The 20,675-nt window shown below is 41.5% G+C and overlaps 1 protein-coding gene across 2 annotated transcripts; it reads right to left on the bottom strand.

Annotated features, from left to right (window-relative positions):
- Positions 1 to 251: 251 nt before the first annotated feature.
- Positions 252 to 20,665, bottom strand: Lrrc34 (leucine rich repeat containing 34). Of its 2 annotated transcripts, XM_034500621.2 has the most exons (11): positions 20,461 to 20,665; positions 17,913 to 18,033; positions 16,075 to 16,199; positions 15,911 to 15,975; positions 15,386 to 15,469; positions 9,426 to 9,554; positions 6,904 to 6,999; positions 4,293 to 4,447; positions 3,814 to 3,969; positions 2,832 to 2,958; positions 252 to 893 (listed from the first exon to the last, which is right to left on the bottom strand). In XM_034500621.2, the coding sequence occupies exons 2-11, from the start codon at positions 18,020 to 18,022 to the stop codon at positions 690 to 692; spliced, it is 1,251 nt and encodes a 416-aa protein (XP_034356512.1). In that variant the 5' UTR covers positions 18,023 to 18,033; positions 20,461 to 20,665; the 3' UTR covers positions 252 to 689. The 2 variants fall into 2 exon arrangements, with proteins under 2 accessions (XP_034356512.1, XP_076788339.1); XM_076932224.1 differs by lacking the exon at positions 15,386 to 15,469 and having other exon boundaries at positions 20,461 to 20,656.
- Between the last annotated feature and the right edge of the window lie 10 nt (positions 20,666 to 20,675).

The following is a 20,675-nucleotide window of genomic DNA, read 5'->3' as shown; positions in this document are numbered from 1 at the left end:
GAGCGCTCCTGTAGCACGCAGGAGTAGACGGAGACCTGAGAAAGCAGAGTGCATTGCTAATGGACTTGAAACTGTAATCCTGAAAGGCATCTCCTTCCAGAAAATGGTAGATTCTTACCCAGCATAGGATGGAATGCTGCCTCGAGGCAATGAAAAGCAGACTACGGCTACATGGAACAGCATGAGGGACGTTCATTAATACTGGATGAAGAAGAGCCAGACGCAGAAAGGATATAAACTCAGGACAGGCATTGTCTATGCCAGGAAGCTTTATTTTCTTGTTTTTGTGAAATTGTTAACACCTGTCTGGAATGCCTAAACATCTATGTGGAATACTTTTTGACTTCTAAGCTTTGATGTCTCTCAGAATCTACTGAAAATTTGCCAGCTGCAAAGCAAATCTGCCATAATATTTGGCTAAGATTTCTGTAGTGACTTTACTGTCTTTGATTTTTGTGTTCATTTTTCATTACAAAAAGAATTACTGTAGTTCTGTGGTTTGTTTCAGGGTTGATATTTTAGTCTCTGTGTGAAGAATCAGTTTTTTCTCGACAAGAGGCAAGTACACAAAATTTTATAATTTGATTAAAAATAATTTGTTCTAATTTACAAAAGAAAAATTAGTAAACAAAATCTTAGTCTCTAAAAATGTTGAGACAAATGTGTGAAATTGTTTTCAAGCCTGTTTCTTATAGACGTTCACCCACAGGAACAAGAGCAAAGCCTGCGGAAGATGACGGCATGTAAGCACCTCCGTAAGTCGGTGTCCAGTAATAATGCCTTTTAAGGCCATTGGAGACTTCTGAAAGGAAGATGTGTTCATCCACCTCATATGGTTCCACATCTGTATCATCTGGCTTTAGTCGGCCACTCTTTATCAAATTTGAATATGCCTAGGATTTTTAGAAAAAAAGTCATTAAGAATAATGTATTCAGTTTACAGTGGTTGTTCAAACAAATATTCAATTTAACTGTTATTTTGTAGGTTAAACTCTTAATAACATTGCTGAGTTTTAGTATTATACCAGATATTATAGATAAATTGTTATTTATACATAATGAAAGTATATTATAAAATAGCTTTTAAGTTCTAACATATAAGGCATGTTTTTCATATGTAAATCCTTTTGTGAATCTGAGTCAGTCATCAGTAATACCTTGGTTGTGACCCATGGTCAGATTTTTCAAGTACTCTTAAGTACTTTAAAGAGGTGGTAGTGGGCAGAGTGGAGACCTTGTGTGTTGGCGCAGGCCTGAGTTCTCAGCCTGTAGAACTCCTGAGGCAAGAGGATGGTTGAGTTCAAGACCAGCTTAGCTGAATTACTCCTCTGTCAAATCTTATGATCAGTAGGAACTCACATCTCAAAACAAACAAACCAGCAGCTCCATATGGAAGTTAGTTGATGAATCCCTTGAAGTCTATATAGAAGTTTTAAAAAAGAATCCCACAGTGACCTATCATTTTTTTTTTTTAATTTGTAGAATTTTCTTTGTGTATCCCTATGGCTTCTTGGTGTGGATGCTAAGGGCATCTCATACAGTTGTGAGCTGTGTTGTTAATAAAGTTGCCATTGTAGGGGAAAAACAGGCAGAAATTGCAGTGAGGAGAGCCTTCCAAGTTATGGCTTATTTTCTGTTGTAGCTTCCCAGTGTCTTTGATTCCAGAGTCTGTATACAGCTTGTGCTGTGTGGGTGTTTCTCTGAGAACTATGGGTATTTCTGTAGGGAGGTATGCATTTTATTTTTAGCCAATCCTTTTCTTCTTCTCTCTTTTCAAATGGAAGATTTTTGTTACTATGCTTTCTGTCTCTATGATTCTCAGAAGCTCATGGAACTTTCTCCAAAATTGACCACATATTCAGACACAAAGCAGGTCTCAATAGATACAAGAAAGCTGGAAGTAACATCCTGCATCCTATCTGAGCACCGCAGATTAAAGCTAGATATTACAACAGAAAGTTTGCAAACTCTTGGAAATTGAACAACTTGCTACAAATAAAACATGGGTCAAGACAGAAATCAAAAAAGAAATTGAAACTTTTTTGCAATTGAGTAAAATTGAAAACACAGCATGTCCTATGATACAGTGAAGACAGTTCTAAGAGACAAGTTCATAGCACCAAATGCCTACATCAGACATTGGAGAGACCTATTTGTAACCTAATGGCACACCTGAAATCTCTAGACTTAAAAAAAAGTCAGAAGGACTAGATAGCAGAAAATAATCAAACTCAGGGTTGAAACCAATACAATGCAGATGGCTAGTACAAAGGCTCAATGAGACAGGGTGGGTCTTTAAGAAAATAAGATAGGCAAACCCTGATTCAAATTAACTAAAAGGAGAGAGAAAAATCCAAATTAATAAAATCAGAGACAAAACGGGGACCAACAGACTCTGAGTAAATCCAGAGAATCGTAAGAACTTTAAAAATATGTGCAGCACCAAACTAGAACATCTAAAAGAAGTAGAGATTATACATACGTATGTATGTATGTATGTATGTATGTATTATATATAATAAATATGTGTATGTATATTATATATTTATATACACACACCCCTGAGCACTGCACAGCTAGTACAGTGTCTCTGACTCCTCAACTTGACACATTGGGAACTTTACATCAACTCAATTGTAATTGTTTTTTCATTTGGAGGAATTGGACATTGTGTGGCTCAGTGATCCTTAATACTTGTGTATGGCATCTGATCTGGCTTTAAATTAAAAACTGCCCAGAGTATAGTGTGACTCCATTCTGAAACCATTTATCAAATTAACTCACAGGGATCTGAGAAGAGCCCAACAAAAGCCAGAACTGAAGTCACTTACCACACAGGTATCCTCATCAAATTTGTTTCCCCAAATGTAGATATTGGACAGTACGAGGTTTGTTTTCATTGACTGGGAAAGTGCAACAAGCCCTTCTCCCTCTATCTTGTTGCTGACTACAGACAATCTGTAGGAAAACAATAATGAAGTTCTGAAGTCCCACAAAGAATGATTAAGTCAGTATCAACATTTATTAGATCTATTTTACTAACATGTTTTAATGTGGTAATCCAAATAATTGTCTGTACGTTCTGTAATCCAGGGACTCTGTTTTCTTATTGAATGTGTCATATACCTAGAAAAGGTGCCTTTTCTACATACATGTTGAAATAGCACCCCCCCCCCTCATATATTTATGCACTCAGGAGGCAGAAGCACTCAGAAGAACACTCAGAAGGCCTTTGAGTGTAAGGACAGCCTGGTCTATAAAGTGTCTTCCAGGGCAGTTGGGTTACCCAGAGAGACCCTGTCTTAAACAAAAATAAAACCAAACAAAAAACAAGGCTTATTCATGTATCTGGTTGCTTTGTCTGTATGTATGGACCACTTAACCACTGAGCCATCTCTCCAACCCCTATTTGGTAAATGTTTGAGTAGATTACAAATAGAAGTATTGTGTTAAGTGCTTATGAATTTCTTGTTAAGAGTTTGGGATAAATAAGTTTTGGAGGCTGGAGAGATGGCTCAGCAGTTAACAGCAGTTGCAACTCTTGCAGAGGACCCAAGTTCTGTTCACAGCACCCACTGAGGCAGCTAACAACCATCTTTGACTCCAGTTCGAGGAGATCTGATTCCCTCTTCTGGAATCTGTGGGCACACATTCAGTGCATGTACAAACAAGTAAATATGTATAAATGAGAAATAAAGATTTTTCCTATGAACTTGAATACACAAATATCCTATTAGATTAACCCAAATTTTTAAAAGATACAACTTAGAATTTTGTAGTTATTTTGATTGAGTATAAAGAAACCATACTAACGCTTTAAGACTCCTGTTGTGGGAAGTTAGAGTTTCACTGAGGTGCTTTGCTCCTGCATTTTCTATTCTGTTAAAAGAAAGATCTAGGACTTCCAGCGTACTGTTACTTTTTAGAACATCAGCCAAAAACACCATTCCATCACGAGTTATTTTATTGCTGGGGAGGAAGCATATTTATCAATACTTTAAAAACACAAAATGTTATTCTTACATTCATAAAGTATTTGAAAACACTTAGTAAGCTTTCTATTTTAGTTTGCTCAGCTTCCAAAGATGAAAATTCACCATGAAATAGTGCTTCCATCTGGCTGGTAATCACGTTACTGCAGATATATTACAGTGTAAACTAACTTAATAAACCATATATCTTACGATAAGAGTTCTTCAACATCAGTTATAATTTCCAGTTACTGAAAATAATGTCTAATAAACATGTCTCACATACTATGTCTCTGCATGGTTATGTAAATTATCACTTACCAGCTGACATCAAGGTAGCGTAGGCTACTGTTCAAATACAGTGCATTGCATAACTGTTGTAGACCATAATTTTTCATACCATGTTTGCACATATGTAGTTCAACAAGGACGTGATTTTGTTTCAACATGTGGCCAACGTGGACTGTAGACTCTTCCTAAAAAGATAGATAAAATTCTTGTTTCTGATTTTGAAGTATTACATTTCCATTTTAAAAGCATATATTTTCTTAAAGTTGGTACAGGGTCTCATTATGTAGCTCAGGCTGGCCTCAGTCTTGACTCAGTTGCCCCAGCCTCCAGAGGGCAGGTATTACAGGCCTTAAATTAGCTTGTTTGAAATATTAAGACTCTTAGTCTAGGGCTGGAGATATGGCTCATTGGGTAGTGAGGACCTGAGTTCAAATTCCCCCTGTCCATTTGGAAGCAAGGCACAGCCACGTATTCCTGGAACTTTATTGTCAGCTGTTCAGGCAGATCTTGGGAGCTCATGTCCCAAGGTTAATACAAACAGTGAACTTTCTGTTCAGTGAGAGGCCCCGCCTGAAGGCAGTAATGCAGAGAGTTATGAAGACCTCTGACTGCTTCCACTGTTCTCTGCATGCACCCGCATAGGCACACACGCATGTATATGCATACACCACAGACACACACAGACTCCACAAACAACAAAAAAGACTCTACCATTTTGCATTTGGCATACCTTTTTAAAAATAAGCTATTATCACTGCCCCAAATCATATGGTGTGTGCATGTGTGTGTGCATGTGTGTGTGTGTGTGTCTGTGTGTGTGTAACAAGGAAGTGGACTGGGTCTCACCATGTAGCCTAGGCTGGCCTGGGAACTCAACATCCTACCTCAGCCACTATATCAGCATGTGGAGGATGTGTACAAATGAAATACAGACATTCTTAGAAACAGCAGGAACTTGTAAAACTCCGTAACTAAGTGACTTTTAAAAAGAAGATAGATAATTTGGTTTACAATGACAATAATAATCAGTTATTTTAAAAGGAAAACCAGCGAAGTTATTTGTTACATCTTATGTTTCTAAACCTCCGTTTTCTCAGTATGCCCTTGTCGCTCATCATCATGATGGCTTAAGACACAAAGACATTTCCCACTCCAGAGTCTGCTTTGAAACCTTCAGCTCTGCCTTATCAGACTCCCTCCCTTTTAAAGTGATTTCAAGTTCCTGAATATGTTGTGCTTCCAGATGTTATGTGTTAGAGTCCAGCTGCTCTGAGGCAAAAGGTATGCATGGACATGTATATTTTTTTCCCTCAGTGATAATTTACAGTCCAAGGAAGGCTACATTTTTATCAAAATCAAAGCACAAGTGGGCCAAAGCAGTTTGGTTAAGAAGTTCCTGTAATGTTCTTAATGACAAACAAACCACCATATTTTGCTTGCTTTAAAAAAATTAGACTTAATGTATTTATGTGTCTACATGTTATCCCCAGGGAACGGAGTTGGCTGTGAGCTGCCACGTGGGTGCAGGAAACTAAACCTGGGTCCTCTGGACAGGTAGCCAGTGCTCGTAGCCATCTTTCCAGCCCCACTAAATGTTGTTGTTCTTAAAATATGTTTATTTAAAGATCTTGGGTAATTTGTTGGACGTATCAGATTAATAGACATAAAACAATATGACCAAAAAAAAAATGCCAAAAGTGTTGGTTACATGTAAAGTTCAAAGGAAGAGTTGTATACAGGCAAAAATGTGTACTTCCAAATATGAAAAATAACACTTTAAAATATGGTTACTTCCCAGTTACATGAAGGAAGAACACTGAGACAGTTTTTAATTCTGTACAGTACTTGAACTTTTAGAGAGCTCAAAATTTATTTGAACAGTGTTCATTGTTCATTGTTCAAACTAGATACCCTGAACCTTTTTTTCTTTCTTTTCTCCTCTTGTTTAGGCCTGTATAGAATGAGTTCGTATGTATGTATATATGTATGTATGTATGTATGTATAACTGGGAATCGGGGGTATGTGTGGGTGTGCACATGCTATAATGCACATATGGCAGTCAGAGGACAGTATACAGAAATTAGTTCTATTCTTCCACCATATGGACCCAGCAATTTAACTCAGGGCATTGGGAGCTTGGCAGCAGGGGCTTTCTTAACACGGAGCTATTTTGCCAACCTAAGCTTCTTATTTTTTAAGGAGAAGAAGCCCCCACAAACTAATGTGGAAAAAAAAAGCAGCCACTTTTTCATCTGCCTCCAACAAGAACCTTAATCTACAGAAGGGATCGAGGTCAAACTCGCCAAACTGCTATGCATGCAGAGATGTAATGCTTCAGTCATATCAGTGTAACCGATGAGTAAATCAGCTGACATTGGGCTTATGCCATGGCCTAGGAAACTTTAAGGATACATTCTTTTGTCTGACTTTACACAGGTTTACACAGAACCTGAGTTTCATAAACTTGCTGCTGAAGTAACAGCAGCTAAATGCATGCAAGACACTAAGGAGTAACAGTTACACTTCACTTAACACACTGCAGTTTTATAGAATTAGGATAATTCTAAGAATGCAGTGTATCCTTGCACCATAAACTCCAATAGGACCTTGGTCTTAGTGCCATGGTCATTGAATACAGACCTGTTCTCCGTACAGTATAGGTCGGTTCAGGTTTATCCCCTTGATTCCTTGGTTTTGGGTCAGCACTGTAGCAAATGCGATCACACTCTGCAGTCCCTACAAACAGGCAAATCCATGAAGGACGTTGACAGTGTGTTAATCTTACTTTACAATGTCAAGATAGTGAAGTGAGTTCTGATAAAATTGTTTGTACAGAGGTTAAAACATCTCTTCCCAGAAGCGAGCTGTTACTATGGGTCTGCATAGGAGTTTCTTAACATTTCAACAGGTGTTTCCGAGGGGTGACTCTGGACTCGCTCCTTGGTCCTTTAGGTTTTCCCAAACGAAGAGACAGACCTACCTGCGGATTCCAGCAAAGTCTCATGTGCTTGTGTCCTTGTGCAATCAGCCTTTTATATTTGGTTTGACTCTTCTCTCACACAATACACCCTGACCATGGGTTCCGCTCTCCACCCCTCCCAGTTTCCCTCCACCTCCTGTCTCCCCCAGATTCACTCCTCTATTTCCCTTCAGAGAAGAGCAGTGTGTGCTACTGAGACTGTTGAACATGTTTTCCACAGCTCCTTCAGGTCTCTCCCGACATCTGATTGGAGGGCCTCTCCTCGCTCATCTTTGTGATGGACACACTGAAGACACACCCAGCCTGTTACGCTAGTAAGTGGCTTTCTCTTGGTGCTTCTCATCCAGTTGGTCATTAAGTCTGATCAATTTCTGTCTCCAAAACGTGGCTCCAGTCAGTTCGACTGAATGTTTCCGTGGCTGTTACGCCTGCCTAAGCCCTCCTCATCTCAAACCCAGATGCCAGCATCAGGTATCCGAGTGGCCTGTTGGCTTGCTGCCCTCCACTTCGCATAAACTAATGATCTTTTAAAAGCATTGATCAGATCCAAGTTCCCTGAATTTTAAGCCTTTTCTTTCTTTCTTTTTTTTTTTTTTTTTTTTTTTTTTTTTTTTGGTTTTTTGAGACAGGGTTTCTCTGTGTAGCCCTGGCTGTCCTGGAACTCACTCTGTCACTCTGTAGACCAGGTTGGCCTCGAACTCAGAGATCCGCCTGCCTCTGCTTCCCAAGTGCTGGGATCATGATTAGCATTTGTACCAAATTCCTCCTCTTCTCTGCCCCATGATCTGTCCACACAACCTTGCTGTGAACCTCTGTTCTTGGGTACTCTAATTCTGGTCACACAGTCTCCTCCCTGTGGCTTGCCATAGCTTACCATGAAAGAAGTTCACTACTGTCTTACTGTTTAATTAACACCATCCTGCTAGTTTGGGGTATACCTCTTTCATTACTGAGGATTGCATTCTTGGGCATACTAGGCATGGACCCGCACTCAGCTGTATCTCTAGCCCATTTTAATTTTTCTTTTATTTTTAGACAAAGTCCTGCTAAGTTGTCCAGACTGGCTTTTAATTCATTCTGTAACCCCCAGACTTCCTGAAGCCTAATTATTACCTCCCTGCCCAACATCAGAGTAGTTGGTTTTCTTTAAAGCACTTTTTTCTGTTAATTGACATTACTCCAAGTAAACTGCAAAGCCTCATGAGGGCTGAGGCCATCTCAGATTTACTGTGGAAACCTTGAGGTGTCTTGCAAGGAATTGGTGTCAATAAGCAATAAGCATTGACTCAGTGCTACCCAAAGCTGTAAGAGCTACAGCTTCCTGTTGAACAAGTCCTTCCAAAACACTGCAGATTTTGTGTCCTACGGATTTGATTAATCTGAGGTTGCACAACAGATTTAAACGTCTCAAGGCATGATCAAGAAAGTGAGATTTAGAATTTGAAGACATGGAAAACAAATGCAGATCTCCTCATCTGGTGGTTGGAGGCTCCTAGCAGCTTTTTGAACCATCACAACTTTCATGGCGCAACATATGCACTGAAAATAGGAATTTATATCAGTACTGATGGGGCAGCGTTAGTTTAATGTAAATGAGCATGGTCTTTTTCTGTCATGCACAAGTTCAGATAAAAATTATGCATAGAGTTTAGAAATGTCCTTAGTATGCTAGGTATCTAATATTGTTTATTAAACCTTTTGATTTTATGTATGCAAGTGTCTTGCCTACATGTATGTCTGTGCACCATGTGAATATAGAGGCCATAAGGGGCCACCAGATGCCCTAAAACTGGAGTTACAGATGGTTGTGAGTGGCCAAACCAGGATCCTCTGTAAGAGCAGCAAATGATTTTTAACTGTTGGGCCATCTCTACAGTCCCTGTGATCTGATTTTGTTAACAGGCTATATTATTATGTGGACAGAAAATCTCATTTCCCACCGGGGCAGAGAAACCATTTCTAAATTGTCTTGTCTGGGTAGCAGCATGTGGGTGCAGTCCCAGCACTTTGGGAGACGGAGGGAGAATTGTGGGTTCAAGCTTGGGCTACATGCCAGGACCTCTGCTCAAAACAAACAGCAAACCCCCTCCCCATCTGCCTGCCTTCGTGAACAGTTCTCTGTGCAGCCTTCTGGGAGAGTGCCTGCTGCCCAGGTGGGTTTCCTCTTAACCGACTTACTCACCAGGTCACAGTCGCCCAGATCCAGTTTCTCCAGGGATGAGTTCATCTGCAACATGGCAGCAAAAAGCATGCCTCCTGTGTTCTCAATCTTGTTGCCAGTCATTCTCAAATACTTAAGAGTTTTGTTTTTCTGGAAAAGAAAAAAGAATCAAAACAAGTAGTTTTATTGCTTAAACTAGAATCCATGAAACTCTCCCTCAACTAAATGAGTCAGAAGGTTGATTTACTATTTGCAAACTCAGTTTTATAGAGAAAGAGCAAGATATATTCTGTAAAAGTAACATCCAATTCCTCATAATAGCCAAATCTTTTAATAAAAAGAATGACCAAGAAACAAATGCCCAGGAAGCAAGGGAGATTTTCAATATGTTTTCATTGGAAATTTTGTAAATCTGTCTCAAGAAAAATACATTACTGAGGGGAAGTTCACATGGCAAGAGCTGACTATTCTAAGGTGTTTAATGGCATTTACTTCCTTCAGCTAGTTCCAAAATACATCCCATCATCCCTGAAAGCCCTGTGTGCAGCCGTCATTCCCTAATCGCACAGTACTTGTGTATGTGTGCACGCATGCATGTGTGTCAGTGTGTGTGTGTATGTATGTGCATGTGTGTGTGTCTGTGTGTGTGTGCGCACGTGCTTGCATGCATGTGTGGTGGGGATCAAAACCAGGGCCTCGCATGTGTCAGGCCAATGTCCTGTCACTGAGCCATTGAACTACATCCCCAATTCTCACTTAATTTTTTTCATTTATTTTTTATTTTATGTAAATGGGTATTTGCCTGCATGTATAGACCATGCACATGCCTGGAGTCCGTGGAGTCCAATAAAAGGTGTTGGATGCCCTGGAACTAGAGTTAAAGCCGGTTAGGAGCTGCTATGTGGGCGCTAGGAACGGAGCCCAGGTCCTCTGCGAGAGCAGCAAATTCGGGAAAAGTAAATGTAAAGTTAAAACAAATAAATCTCAAAAGCAAAAAGCCAACCTTATTAGGTCCGAAAGCCTTAACAGCGTATTAGCAGAGGCACATGACCAAACAGGATCTAAGAAGAAAGTAGTCACTGAACACGAGGAGTATGCTTGGATACTCGCCTCTGAAACATTCCTCTTCGAGCTAAACATAAATGACAGGATATATAATAAAGGGAGCACTCCACCAGGAAGACCGTGATTGCAAGTATAGTGAACATTGGGGCCAGTCTGGGTTACATGAGCCCCTGTCTCAAAAAACAAAAAATTTTCACAGACATCCACAAGCGTCCATGTTCTCAAAGCTGCAGAACACACAGTCCTTTCCACAGCCTACATGAGACCGCGTGGAGGAAAGAAGTCACATGGTGGTCACAAAGTCACTCTCTGTTTTTAAAAATTGAAATAGTTTCTTGTATCTTATTAGACCATAATGGAGTGAGGTTAAGCTCAGTAACTGACAAACATGGAAAGGAATAGTAATTAAAACAAAAATGAAATCCAAGACTCTGATTGTGATAACACATTCCAACAAATTGAAAAATCTGGAAGAAATTAACATGTTCCTAGGCACATGTGAACCACCAAAATAAATCAAGAGGCTATAAAGAAAAAGAAACAGGTAAAATTCTTACTCTGACATGACCTTATACTATGTACAGAAAGTCCTAATTAGGTCACTCTCAAAACAGCTGTTCAAAGTGAGATTTTCACAGAGAGCAAAATTCAAGCTTCACCTAACAGTCAATTCTATTTTATATTCAAGAAGTTAAATACCCCAAAGTAATGTTAAGAAAATAATTCTGCAGGATGCAGGTGGCGCACGCCTTTAATCCCAGCACTCAGGAGGCAGAAGGCAGGCAGATCTCTGAATTTGAGGCCAGCCTGGTCTACAGAGCCAGTTTAGGACAGTGAGGGCTTTCCCATCTCCCTCCAAACTTTCTCATATACCCCTCTTTGATCTCTTTTCCAACTAATGTTTTGAAAAAGGTGCCAAGACAATTGAATGGAGGAAGGAATCGTTTCTTAATGTATGCCCTTGAGAAAATTGAATATCCACATATAAAAGAGTACTTCTTACTGAATACAAAAGTCAAGTCACAATAAGTGAATAAAAGAAAACTCTTAGAATAATTACCAACTGAATAAATGTGAGCTTTGTCAAAATCCAAAAGGTTTGTTTCAAAGAAGATCAACAAAGTGAGAGAAAGCATTTTGAAATCATAAGTCTGATAGGATCTTGTATCTGGAATATGTGAAGAATGCTCAAAACTCCAAAAGACAACCATCCAGGCATACAGTGCCGCCTTAGCCCCATGTGCTCAGAAAACTCAAGCCAATGGATCACCTGAGCTCAGAGGCTCAAGACTAACCTGAGCAAGATGGTGAGACATCCTCTCAACACAGATGAAACCTGGGCCTTAAAGGGGCAGATGATTTGAATAAAGGTTCCTCCAAAGGAAGAACAAGCAGTGCTAAGTCCATTATTGATTAGGGACGCCTTCTCACGCACACTCAGATGGTGAAGACCAAGATGGCAGGGACAGTTCTACCAAGGATAGCAGGACCTACAACACTCACATGGCTGAAAGAATTGTTAGAAGGTGAAGCTACTTTGGAAAACAGTTTGGCAGTTCCTCAAAATGTTTTACAGAGCTATCACAAGGCCCAGCAATTCCACTCGTGTGTGTGTGTGTGTGTGTGTGTGTGTACCTTCCACCAATCAAAAATATTTGTTCATATAGGAATATGGAGATGCACAGAAGCATTATTCATAATACCTAAAAGTAAGAACTCAAATATCTATCAACCGATGGATGAGCACAATGTGTTCTACCCACAGAATGGAATGTTATTGAACAGTAGAATGTGTTATGGGGCTGGAGAGATGGCTCAGCAGTGAAGACATGGGCTGCTGGTCCAGAGGACCTAAGTTTGATTACCCAAGTAGTAGTTCACAACTATCCATAACTCCAATACTGGGGAATCCGACACCCTCTTCTGGCCTTCTGGTGTACCAGACAAGCATACGGTACACAGACATGCATGCAGATAAAACACTCCTACACATATAATTTCTAAGTATCTTACAACACTGATGAACCTTGAATATCTTAAGCCATACATTGTATGATCCTGATTAAATTATCAGTGGTTGCAGAGGCTATAGAGTAAGTAGAGAGGAGGCTTCACTAACAAGTACAGGGATGTTCTTCGGAGGTTATAAGAATGTCCTATAAATAGGGGTGGGGGATAGCTTGCTAGATAAAAGCACTGCTCTGCACACATGAGCATTTGAGTTCAAATCCTGAGCACCCAGGTAAAAAGCCAAGCATGGCTGCCCATGCCTATAACCCCTCCAGCAACAGGTCTGGGCCGCTGCCCTTCCAACTCTGTTCCCTCTGACAATTACAGCCATTTTCATGGGCTGGCTCCTCTTCCTACCTGCATCTTTCCTGGAAAAACATCCCAGGCTTCTGGTACCTCCAATACCTTGGCTTTTAATTACCAATGAGACTTTATTCCTTATACATTTGTCGTGCACAGCTCAAAAGCCCCATGCAAGGATCTGACCCTGCTGCATCTTGTATCGCCTTAGCACTATCTGGGACCTTGGTACAAGTCTCTACAAACCTCTCACACTTGTACCACACATGCCTGCAAAACCTGCACTTCATGGAAGATGCCCGAGGTCTGCTGCCAGCTCGTGAGGTAGCCTGGCATCCTTGGACCGCAGCAGCCTCTGCAAGCCTTCATTGTTGAAACTGTCAAGAAAATAACCTTAGCTACCCCTATTTCCAGCAGGTACCCTGAAGGCTATTTTTTTTTTTTTTTTTCAGAAAATTTACTCTGAGATGAATTTGCATTGCAATACCCTGGGGTTCTCCACCTGACAGTTTTGCATCTAAGGCACTTTTTCTACTGTTTGGTTTCCCTTTCCATGGTAATAGCTACAGATGCTCTGTCAGCACACGCCTGCTCTGAGCTCTAGCCACGCCTACCTCTGGTCCCTCCCAGGCTGTGGGTCTTTCATTTATTCCCGTTTTCTTTCACTGTAAATCTGACTAAAGGCACTGACTGAGCAGTAACTGTGTTACAGCCTGGATGCTATGTTGTCTTGAAATTGCCTCGACCAAGCAACTTTGAATTTCAAGCCTCACTTGAAATTTTAGGATACAGAAGATAACTAGATTCTTCTTCAGACTATAACACAAGTAACTTCCAGCCCAGTTCTTGGTAGAGTCTGTCCCCTCTGAAGCCTCACCAGCCCTGTCTTCTCTGCTCTCATTGCTTTTCTTTTTTAAGTTTTATTTTTATTTTATGGTTTTGCCCATGTGTATTTCAGCTGTTACATTCCTGGTGCCCACAGAGACCAGAAGAGGATGTCAGATGCTTTGGGACTGGAATTAAAGACAGTCGTGAGCTGATATTTGGGTGCTGGGAACCAAATCTGGGCCCTCTGCAAGAACAAGTATTCTTCCCAGCCCCTTATTTTTTTTTATTAGTGTCATCATCATTGTCATCGTTGTTGTCATCTGTGTGTGTGTGTGTGCACATGGGTGCACACGTGTAATATTTTCATGAGTATAGGTGTGTGTACCTGCCATGGCAAACATGTTGAAGGCACAACACAACTAACTTTTGGGAATTGATTCTCACCTTCTATCCTGAAGTCCAATGAGTAAGCTCAGGTCACCAGGCTTGCATGCCAAGTACTTTTACTCGCTGATCCGTCTAAACATCCACATTTCTATTAGCACTGTGGGCTTCCAAACTCTTAACACAATGGCTCATCAGACCCCACTCTAGGGATTCTCCGAGCTCATGGTTCTAAATGCTTTTACATTCTTTCCATAGGATGGCCTACAGACTCTATAGGATTTTTTGTTTGTTTGGTTTTTTGTTTTGGTTTTGTTTTTTTATAATAACATTCTCAGTAGCATTTTCTGCATTGTTTACATCTCTTCTCTTCTTGCTGTGACTAAATATTCTGCCAAGAAGCAACTTAAGAGGAGGAGCTGGTTGTCTTGGTTCACAGAGCAGGAAACAGTCTGTTGTGGTGGTGAAGGTATGGCAAGTGGCAGGAGGGGGTGAAAGACGATTGGTCAGATTTTACCACAGCCAGTATCAGTATCAGAGAGAGAAAGAGAGAGAGAGAGAGAGACAGAGACAGAGACAGAGACACAGAGAGAAACAGAGAGAGACAGAGAGGCATTTCTTTAGAGACAAGGTCTCATATATGTCTCTTGGACTTGACTTGAACTCAGTTACTTCCTGCCTCTTCCTCACAAGTGTGCACCACCAGAATCCAGCAAAGCTGGTTAGCAATTTTTTTTTTTTTCAATGAGTCCAACGTTCTCAAGTAGTAGGTATGCTTTTATAAACTGAAACACATTAAAACTATATATTTAAGAGGCTGGAGAAATGGCTCACTGGTCAAGAGCAATTGCTGCTCTTCCAAAAGACCTGGCTTGTTTCCCAGCATTTCCATGGAGGTTGACAGTTCCCGGAGATATAATGCCCTCCACTGACTTCTGCAGGCAAAACACTCATACACATAGAAAATAATAATGCAAGGCTAGAGAGATGGCTCATCAGTTTAAAAAAAAAAAACTGCTCTTGCAGGGGATCCAGGTTCAATTCCTAGACCCAGATGGCAGCTCACAACCATGTGTAACTTTAGTAACTGCAGAGTATCTGACTCTGTCTTCTGTCTTCTGCAGGTACCAGGCATATAGGCAGGTTTTACAGATATATATGCAGGCAAAACACCCATACACATTATATAGCCCCCCCACACACACAGAGTGCATAGAGGCCGACAAAAAAATTGAAATAACGTGGGGATCTATGATCAGGACGTAAAGTGAATAAATAAATTAATGGAAAAACTGAAATAACATAAGCTTATATGAACTTTGGTTATGTTGTTCCCAAACAACTACCAGTTAAACTTCACCACTTTCACTGCTTTGAGATATACAAATGCTTACATGTAGTGCTTTGGCAATCAGTTCTCCACCTTCGGGTCCAATATCATTAAACATAAGGTTTAAGTAAGTGATATTTGGTTGTTTCTATAATAAGGAGAGAAAGAAGCTATTATGTCTGTATTTACTAGAATCAATCTATGCACACTACTTAATTAAATATACTAACAGAATTCTAACAAAGGCAATCTCCATTTAAGAGAAGTCAGAGTCACCTTTCTCTTCCAAACACTGCAATTGTAGTATCATTGAAAGGAAAAGACTCAATTCAGTTTTACCAATAATCGGATGCGTGAACATCTTTGCATATTTAACCGTGGCATGCAGATTTGCAAAAGACAGCTCAGGAGGTCCAGGTATCACCTCTCCAAACACAAGTGGATCTTATGTATTTGGAGCGTTAGACACACAGCACATAAACCCTTTGTGGTTTCCATACTTAGTGCTTGGCTATGCGCCATTTGTCTGCATGGCCTCATGTCTCAAGAGAACGGTGGATAAGAACATTTGCTGGCAGCAACGTAATACCTGAAGTAGTTTTGCAGCATAGTAGGCACCGATATCGCCTATGAGGTTATACCTCACGTCCACACCTGAAACACACAGGCGAAAAGAAACTGATATTCCATACAAAGAGTACTTAAAATCAGGAAAGTGAGAAGCAGGCAGTGTTCATCAGCAAGTGAACGTACCACTGATACAGGGCTGGGTCCTTAACGCTTTGGAGAGAAGCCAAAAGTCTTCACCTGTTATTCTTTGTCCTGAGACTAAGCGACTGTTACCAGCAATGTTTACGGTGATTTTTTCTTCTTTGGGTCTGTCAAAATAATAGAGACAAAGGAAGTGAGGAGGAGGACAGTGTTGACACAGAGCTTGAAACCCTTCCAATGCCAGTAGTAATATCAGAGGCTTGCAATCCAGGTTAACATAACTCATTTCATCTCTCTCTCATAGCCCCACTATCTTTTTTTTTTTTTTTTTTTTTTTTTTTAATTTTGTGACAGAACATCTGGACAAAAAGAAACCTAAGGGTTAGGCTCTGTTGGCACCTTAAATCCCAACACTCAGAAGGCAGGGGGTCAGTGGATCTCTGTGAGGTTGAGGCTAGCCTGGTCTACAAAGTGAGTTCCAGGACAGCCAGGGTTTTACACAGAAACCCTGTCTGAAACAAATAAACAACAACAAAAGGGGGGTGGGGAGAAGGAGGAGAAGAAAGGGGAGAGGAAGGGAAGGAAAAAGGAAGAAAAAGGGAAAAGAAATGTAGGGGAGAACATGGTGGTTTTAGGTTTGATTCCAAGTTATTTATCTTTGAGGGGAGGTCACAGTAGAACCAGCTAGCTACATCACACTCACAGTTAAGAGTAGACAGAAAGAAATGAATGCACGCTCAGCTGCTCGCCTGTCTCCAGCTTGATTTCTCCAGTTCAGAACCCCTGTCTAAGAAATGCTGCTGCCCACAGCGGGCTGGGTCCACCCACGTAATTGACTTAATTAAGAAAATCCTCTACAGACACTGGCACAGCCTAGTCAAATATAGAAAATTCCTCATTGTTCCCAAATGGTGCCAGGCTGTGCCAAGTTGACAAAGCTAATCATCAAACCCACTTTTGATATGAGAACACTGAACACTTTGAGGACCCCTTAGGTTTCTTTTTTCTTTTTCTTTTTCTTTTTTTTTTTCTTTTTTTCTTTCTTTCTTTCTTTTTTTTCTTTTTGGTTTGGTTTTTCGAGACAGGGTTTCTCTGTGTAGCCCTAGCTGTCCTGGAACTCACTCTGTAGACCAGGCTGGCCTCAAAATCAGAAATCCGCCTGCCTCTGCCTCCCAAGTGCTGGGATTAAAGGCGTGACATCACCGCCCAGCGTTAGGTTTCTATCATTGTGATAAAACACCTTGACCAAATCAACTTGGGGAAGGAAAGGGTTTAGTTCGTTTTGCAACTCTTGGGTCATACCTCACTATTGAGGGAAGTCAGGCAAGAACTCAAGGCAGGAGGGACCTGGAGGCAGGAACTGAAGGAGAAGCCAGGAGGGGCTCTGCCTCCTGGCTGGCTGCCCTTAGCTTTCTCAGTCTGTTTTCTTATACCACCCAGGGCCATATGCCCAGGGTTGGCACCAACCCACAATGATCTGGACTCTTCCATATTCATCATTAATCAATAAAATGTCCTCACTGACTTGCCTGCAGTAGGCAATCTGATGGGAGCACTTTCTCAACCAAGGTCTGTTTGCGCATGTAAATTTAATGTGTCAAGTGGACAAAACAACCAGGACAAAGGACTTGCCTGACTTCACCCAGCTCATGGGCACTAAGGTAATAACAGGGGCCCTGGCTTGAAGACTCCTGATCCAGTGCTGTCCCCGAATCAGATACCACACCTAAGACCTTACAGTGTCACGTGTCTACCTATTAACTATGTCCATTTTACCAAGCCATTTTCAAGTGGAGATAAAATGGCTGAATGGACCAGGCCTTCGCAGGGATGAGAATCTGTGAGAACTTTTGGTACAGTTGAATACTTAGCTCCCTTACCGCTTTTCAATTTCTTCATCCAGTTTCTGGAGTATATTCAGTATAAAAGGATTAGTTTTCCGTATGTTTTCTGAGCAAAAGTAACAGTACTGTGCCTCAAGCTTCTCCATGGGCTCTGGAGCTTTGGAAACATGAATGCATCAACCATCATCACATACAAATTACCCCCAAAGCTTCAGCAACAACCAAGCTTCTTACAGAGAAATGAGTATGTGTGTGTATGTATGCATAGTGAGGGGGAGGGAAAGAAAGGGGAGAGAACTAAAGGTGGGGGTTGGGAGGCTGTAAATTTAACCAGAGACTGTGGGCTGACTGTGACTCCAGTCAGCACCCCGTCTGGAAGAGGACATCGAACATATACCATGTGTTGGGCTTGGTAGCGGAGGAAAAGGTGTCCAGAGAAATTACTCTGGGTAAAATCAAACTGACTTTAAAGCCTGCATGTGTCCCTTTGGGTCCCAAGGACAGGGTTTCTTAAAATAGCTCTAAGCGAAGACAATTTTATTCAACAATCCAACTCCAGAAGGACCTGAAAAATTAACCCTCTTTGATTGGCTATCTTGACACCAAACCAATTTGATAGCATCTTCACGGCACATGGAGGCCTGTTTCACAAAAGCGTTTCACCTGTCTGGGCCCTCTTCCATTGCCTCGTTCTAAGGTTGATTTCCTTCTTTACTTCTCTGTGTGTGGTGGGAAATTCAGGGATTGTGCATTTGGATGCCAGAGGTTGACATCAAGTGTCATCTTCCTCTGTTCTCTGCCTTATTGTTTGAAATGGGTCTACAGGTCACTGAACCACTGTTACAAACACTATTTAGGGAAGATTGGCTGGCTGGAGAGCCCTGGAGATCCACCCATCTCCAACCCCAAATGCTAGGGTTTCAGGCATACACTCCATGCCTGGCTGTTATTCACTCAGACCCCCATACTTGGGCTAGGAGCACTTTACACACTCAGCACTCACCCCACCCCCACCAAGGTTTTGCTTTTAAACAAATAGGAGCTGAGATCTCTGTTCTCTGTTACACAGCAGGATTCCTAATACTCCCACTACTTCTAACATTTGCCTTTCCTTTCTTTTCTTCTTCTAAACACAGGGTCTCTCTCACTGTGTACTCCAGAATAGCCTTGCACTCACTCAGGCTTCCTGAGTGCGGGATCACAGGTGTGTGCGGGATCACAGGTGTGTGCGGGATCACAGGTGTGTGCTAGCACACCTGGCTTCAATATTACTTTAAAGACATTTCTTGTGACCTCTGAGTCTTCCAGAAGGGAAGCCACGGTCTTAACTTTTGTAAGAAGCACATGCTGCTGCTGGCTTGATTATTCTACTTTCTGTGTATGTGTATTTTCAGAATACACTCTGCAACCTTACATTTTAAGTAGCCTGGATTCTTAGATACCAGCTTCTTCTCTAAACTTCTATATCTGAGAAACATCCACTGCTAAGTGGCCATCTACACTCTAAGGGTTTACCACTCAAAGCTGCAGAACAAGACTTAAGATCTGGTATTTGAAAGAAAATGAACTTTTCTTATAATTTTTAAATAATTATTTTAATTTTATGTGTGTGTGTGTGTGTGTGTGTGCAAACGTGCACTTTGAATATTTAAAATATTTAGGTGCACAAAGAGTCTTTGTGCTGCTGAGCTTCGGAGGGGAGATCGGATCTGAATGTGCTATTCTGAGATGTCTGTAGCACACAGGGAGCATCATCTACTAGGTGCAGTCTCAGCATCCCTAAACCTGCAGTTTCTAAACGAAGGTCACAGCTGGATCCCTTCCCCGCCTCAGGCTACCAACAACTTCTTGGGGGTGGAATACCAGTACTTCTGGTGTCTGTCCTTCTAGGGGCCAAGAGCAAAAGTAAGACTTGAGTCTCTATACTGTGTTTTCTTTAGAGGCCCAGTGACCGGAGAAGACAGGAGTCACACGCATGGGTCCAGGACAAAAGCATTCAGTTTTTCAACAGCCTCCTCCTCCTCCTCCATCAGGGTCCATGGCCGTGTCGGTGTTCCCTCCTTTATCAGCTTATTTCTCTTATTACTGTCTCTCTGGGCAGTCTCTCCAGCCCCCGCAACACACACTTTAAAACATATGTCCCAAAGTAGTGGCAGGAATTCTGGTTTCTCTGGATGCCAGGCAACCGCTCAACCCCTGAAGTATATCTCCCGCCTTATGTTTAATTAGTTAAGTTCATGGATGCAGCCATACGCAAAGTACATGTGGAAATATATATATATATATATATATATATATATATATATATATATATATATATGAATGAAAATGTCACGATGAAATCCCTTCTTCTATATGCTAATCTAAAAAATAGATGAATCAGTTAAAAGAAATTGTAGGTGGTCTAGAAGTGAGAACTCAGAAATGTCTGAGGAGCCTCTTGCTTATCTGGGGTGTTTTCCTGGGACTTCCACAAATTCAGGGGCCCAGAAGAGCCTCCCAGCATACCTCCCCCAGACCCCAGAGAAAAGCCACCCTCCTCACAAAACCTGGGGGACAGCGGTGGTCAAGGGTGCCACCATACCTGGGGCTTCTGCAGGCAGGATCCGTCGCCCTTCCCTTGGCCTGGAGCCGCAGGGCCCGGTACCCCTTACCCAGCTTGCTTTCCCAAACTCGACCTCTGATGAGGAAGGCCTCCGTGGCTGGGCTCTCTCAACAGCCTGCTTCTGCTCTGTCCTCACAGGGCTCGGCCCACTACCAGTCCAGCAACCCGAGTCGCTCCCATGGCAACCACAGAAG

Source organism: Arvicanthis niloticus, chromosome 4 (assembly GCF_011762505.2).
Source record: "Arvicanthis niloticus isolate mArvNil1 chromosome 4, mArvNil1.pat.X, whole genome shotgun sequence".
NCBI classification, from domain to species: Eukaryota; Metazoa; Chordata; class Mammalia; order Rodentia; family Muridae; genus Arvicanthis; species Arvicanthis niloticus.
Note: the sequence above shows the minus strand (reverse complement) of the source record. Positions and strands in the feature narration are given on the sequence as shown.

Coding starts and splice junctions, on each gene's coding strand:
- Lrrc34 (XM_034500621.2), bottom strand. CDS start 18,022: ATGGAGAAGCTTGAGGCACAGTACTGTTACTTTTGCTCAGAAAACATA. Junction 16,200..17,912: donor GATGAAGAAATTGAAAAGCG/GTAAGGGAGCTA, acceptor TTATTTTGACAG/ACCCAAAGAAGAAAAAATCA. Junction 3,970..4,292: donor CGCTACCTTGATGTCAGCTG/GTAAGTGATAAT, acceptor CTTCCTCCCCAG/CAATAAAATAACTCGTGATG.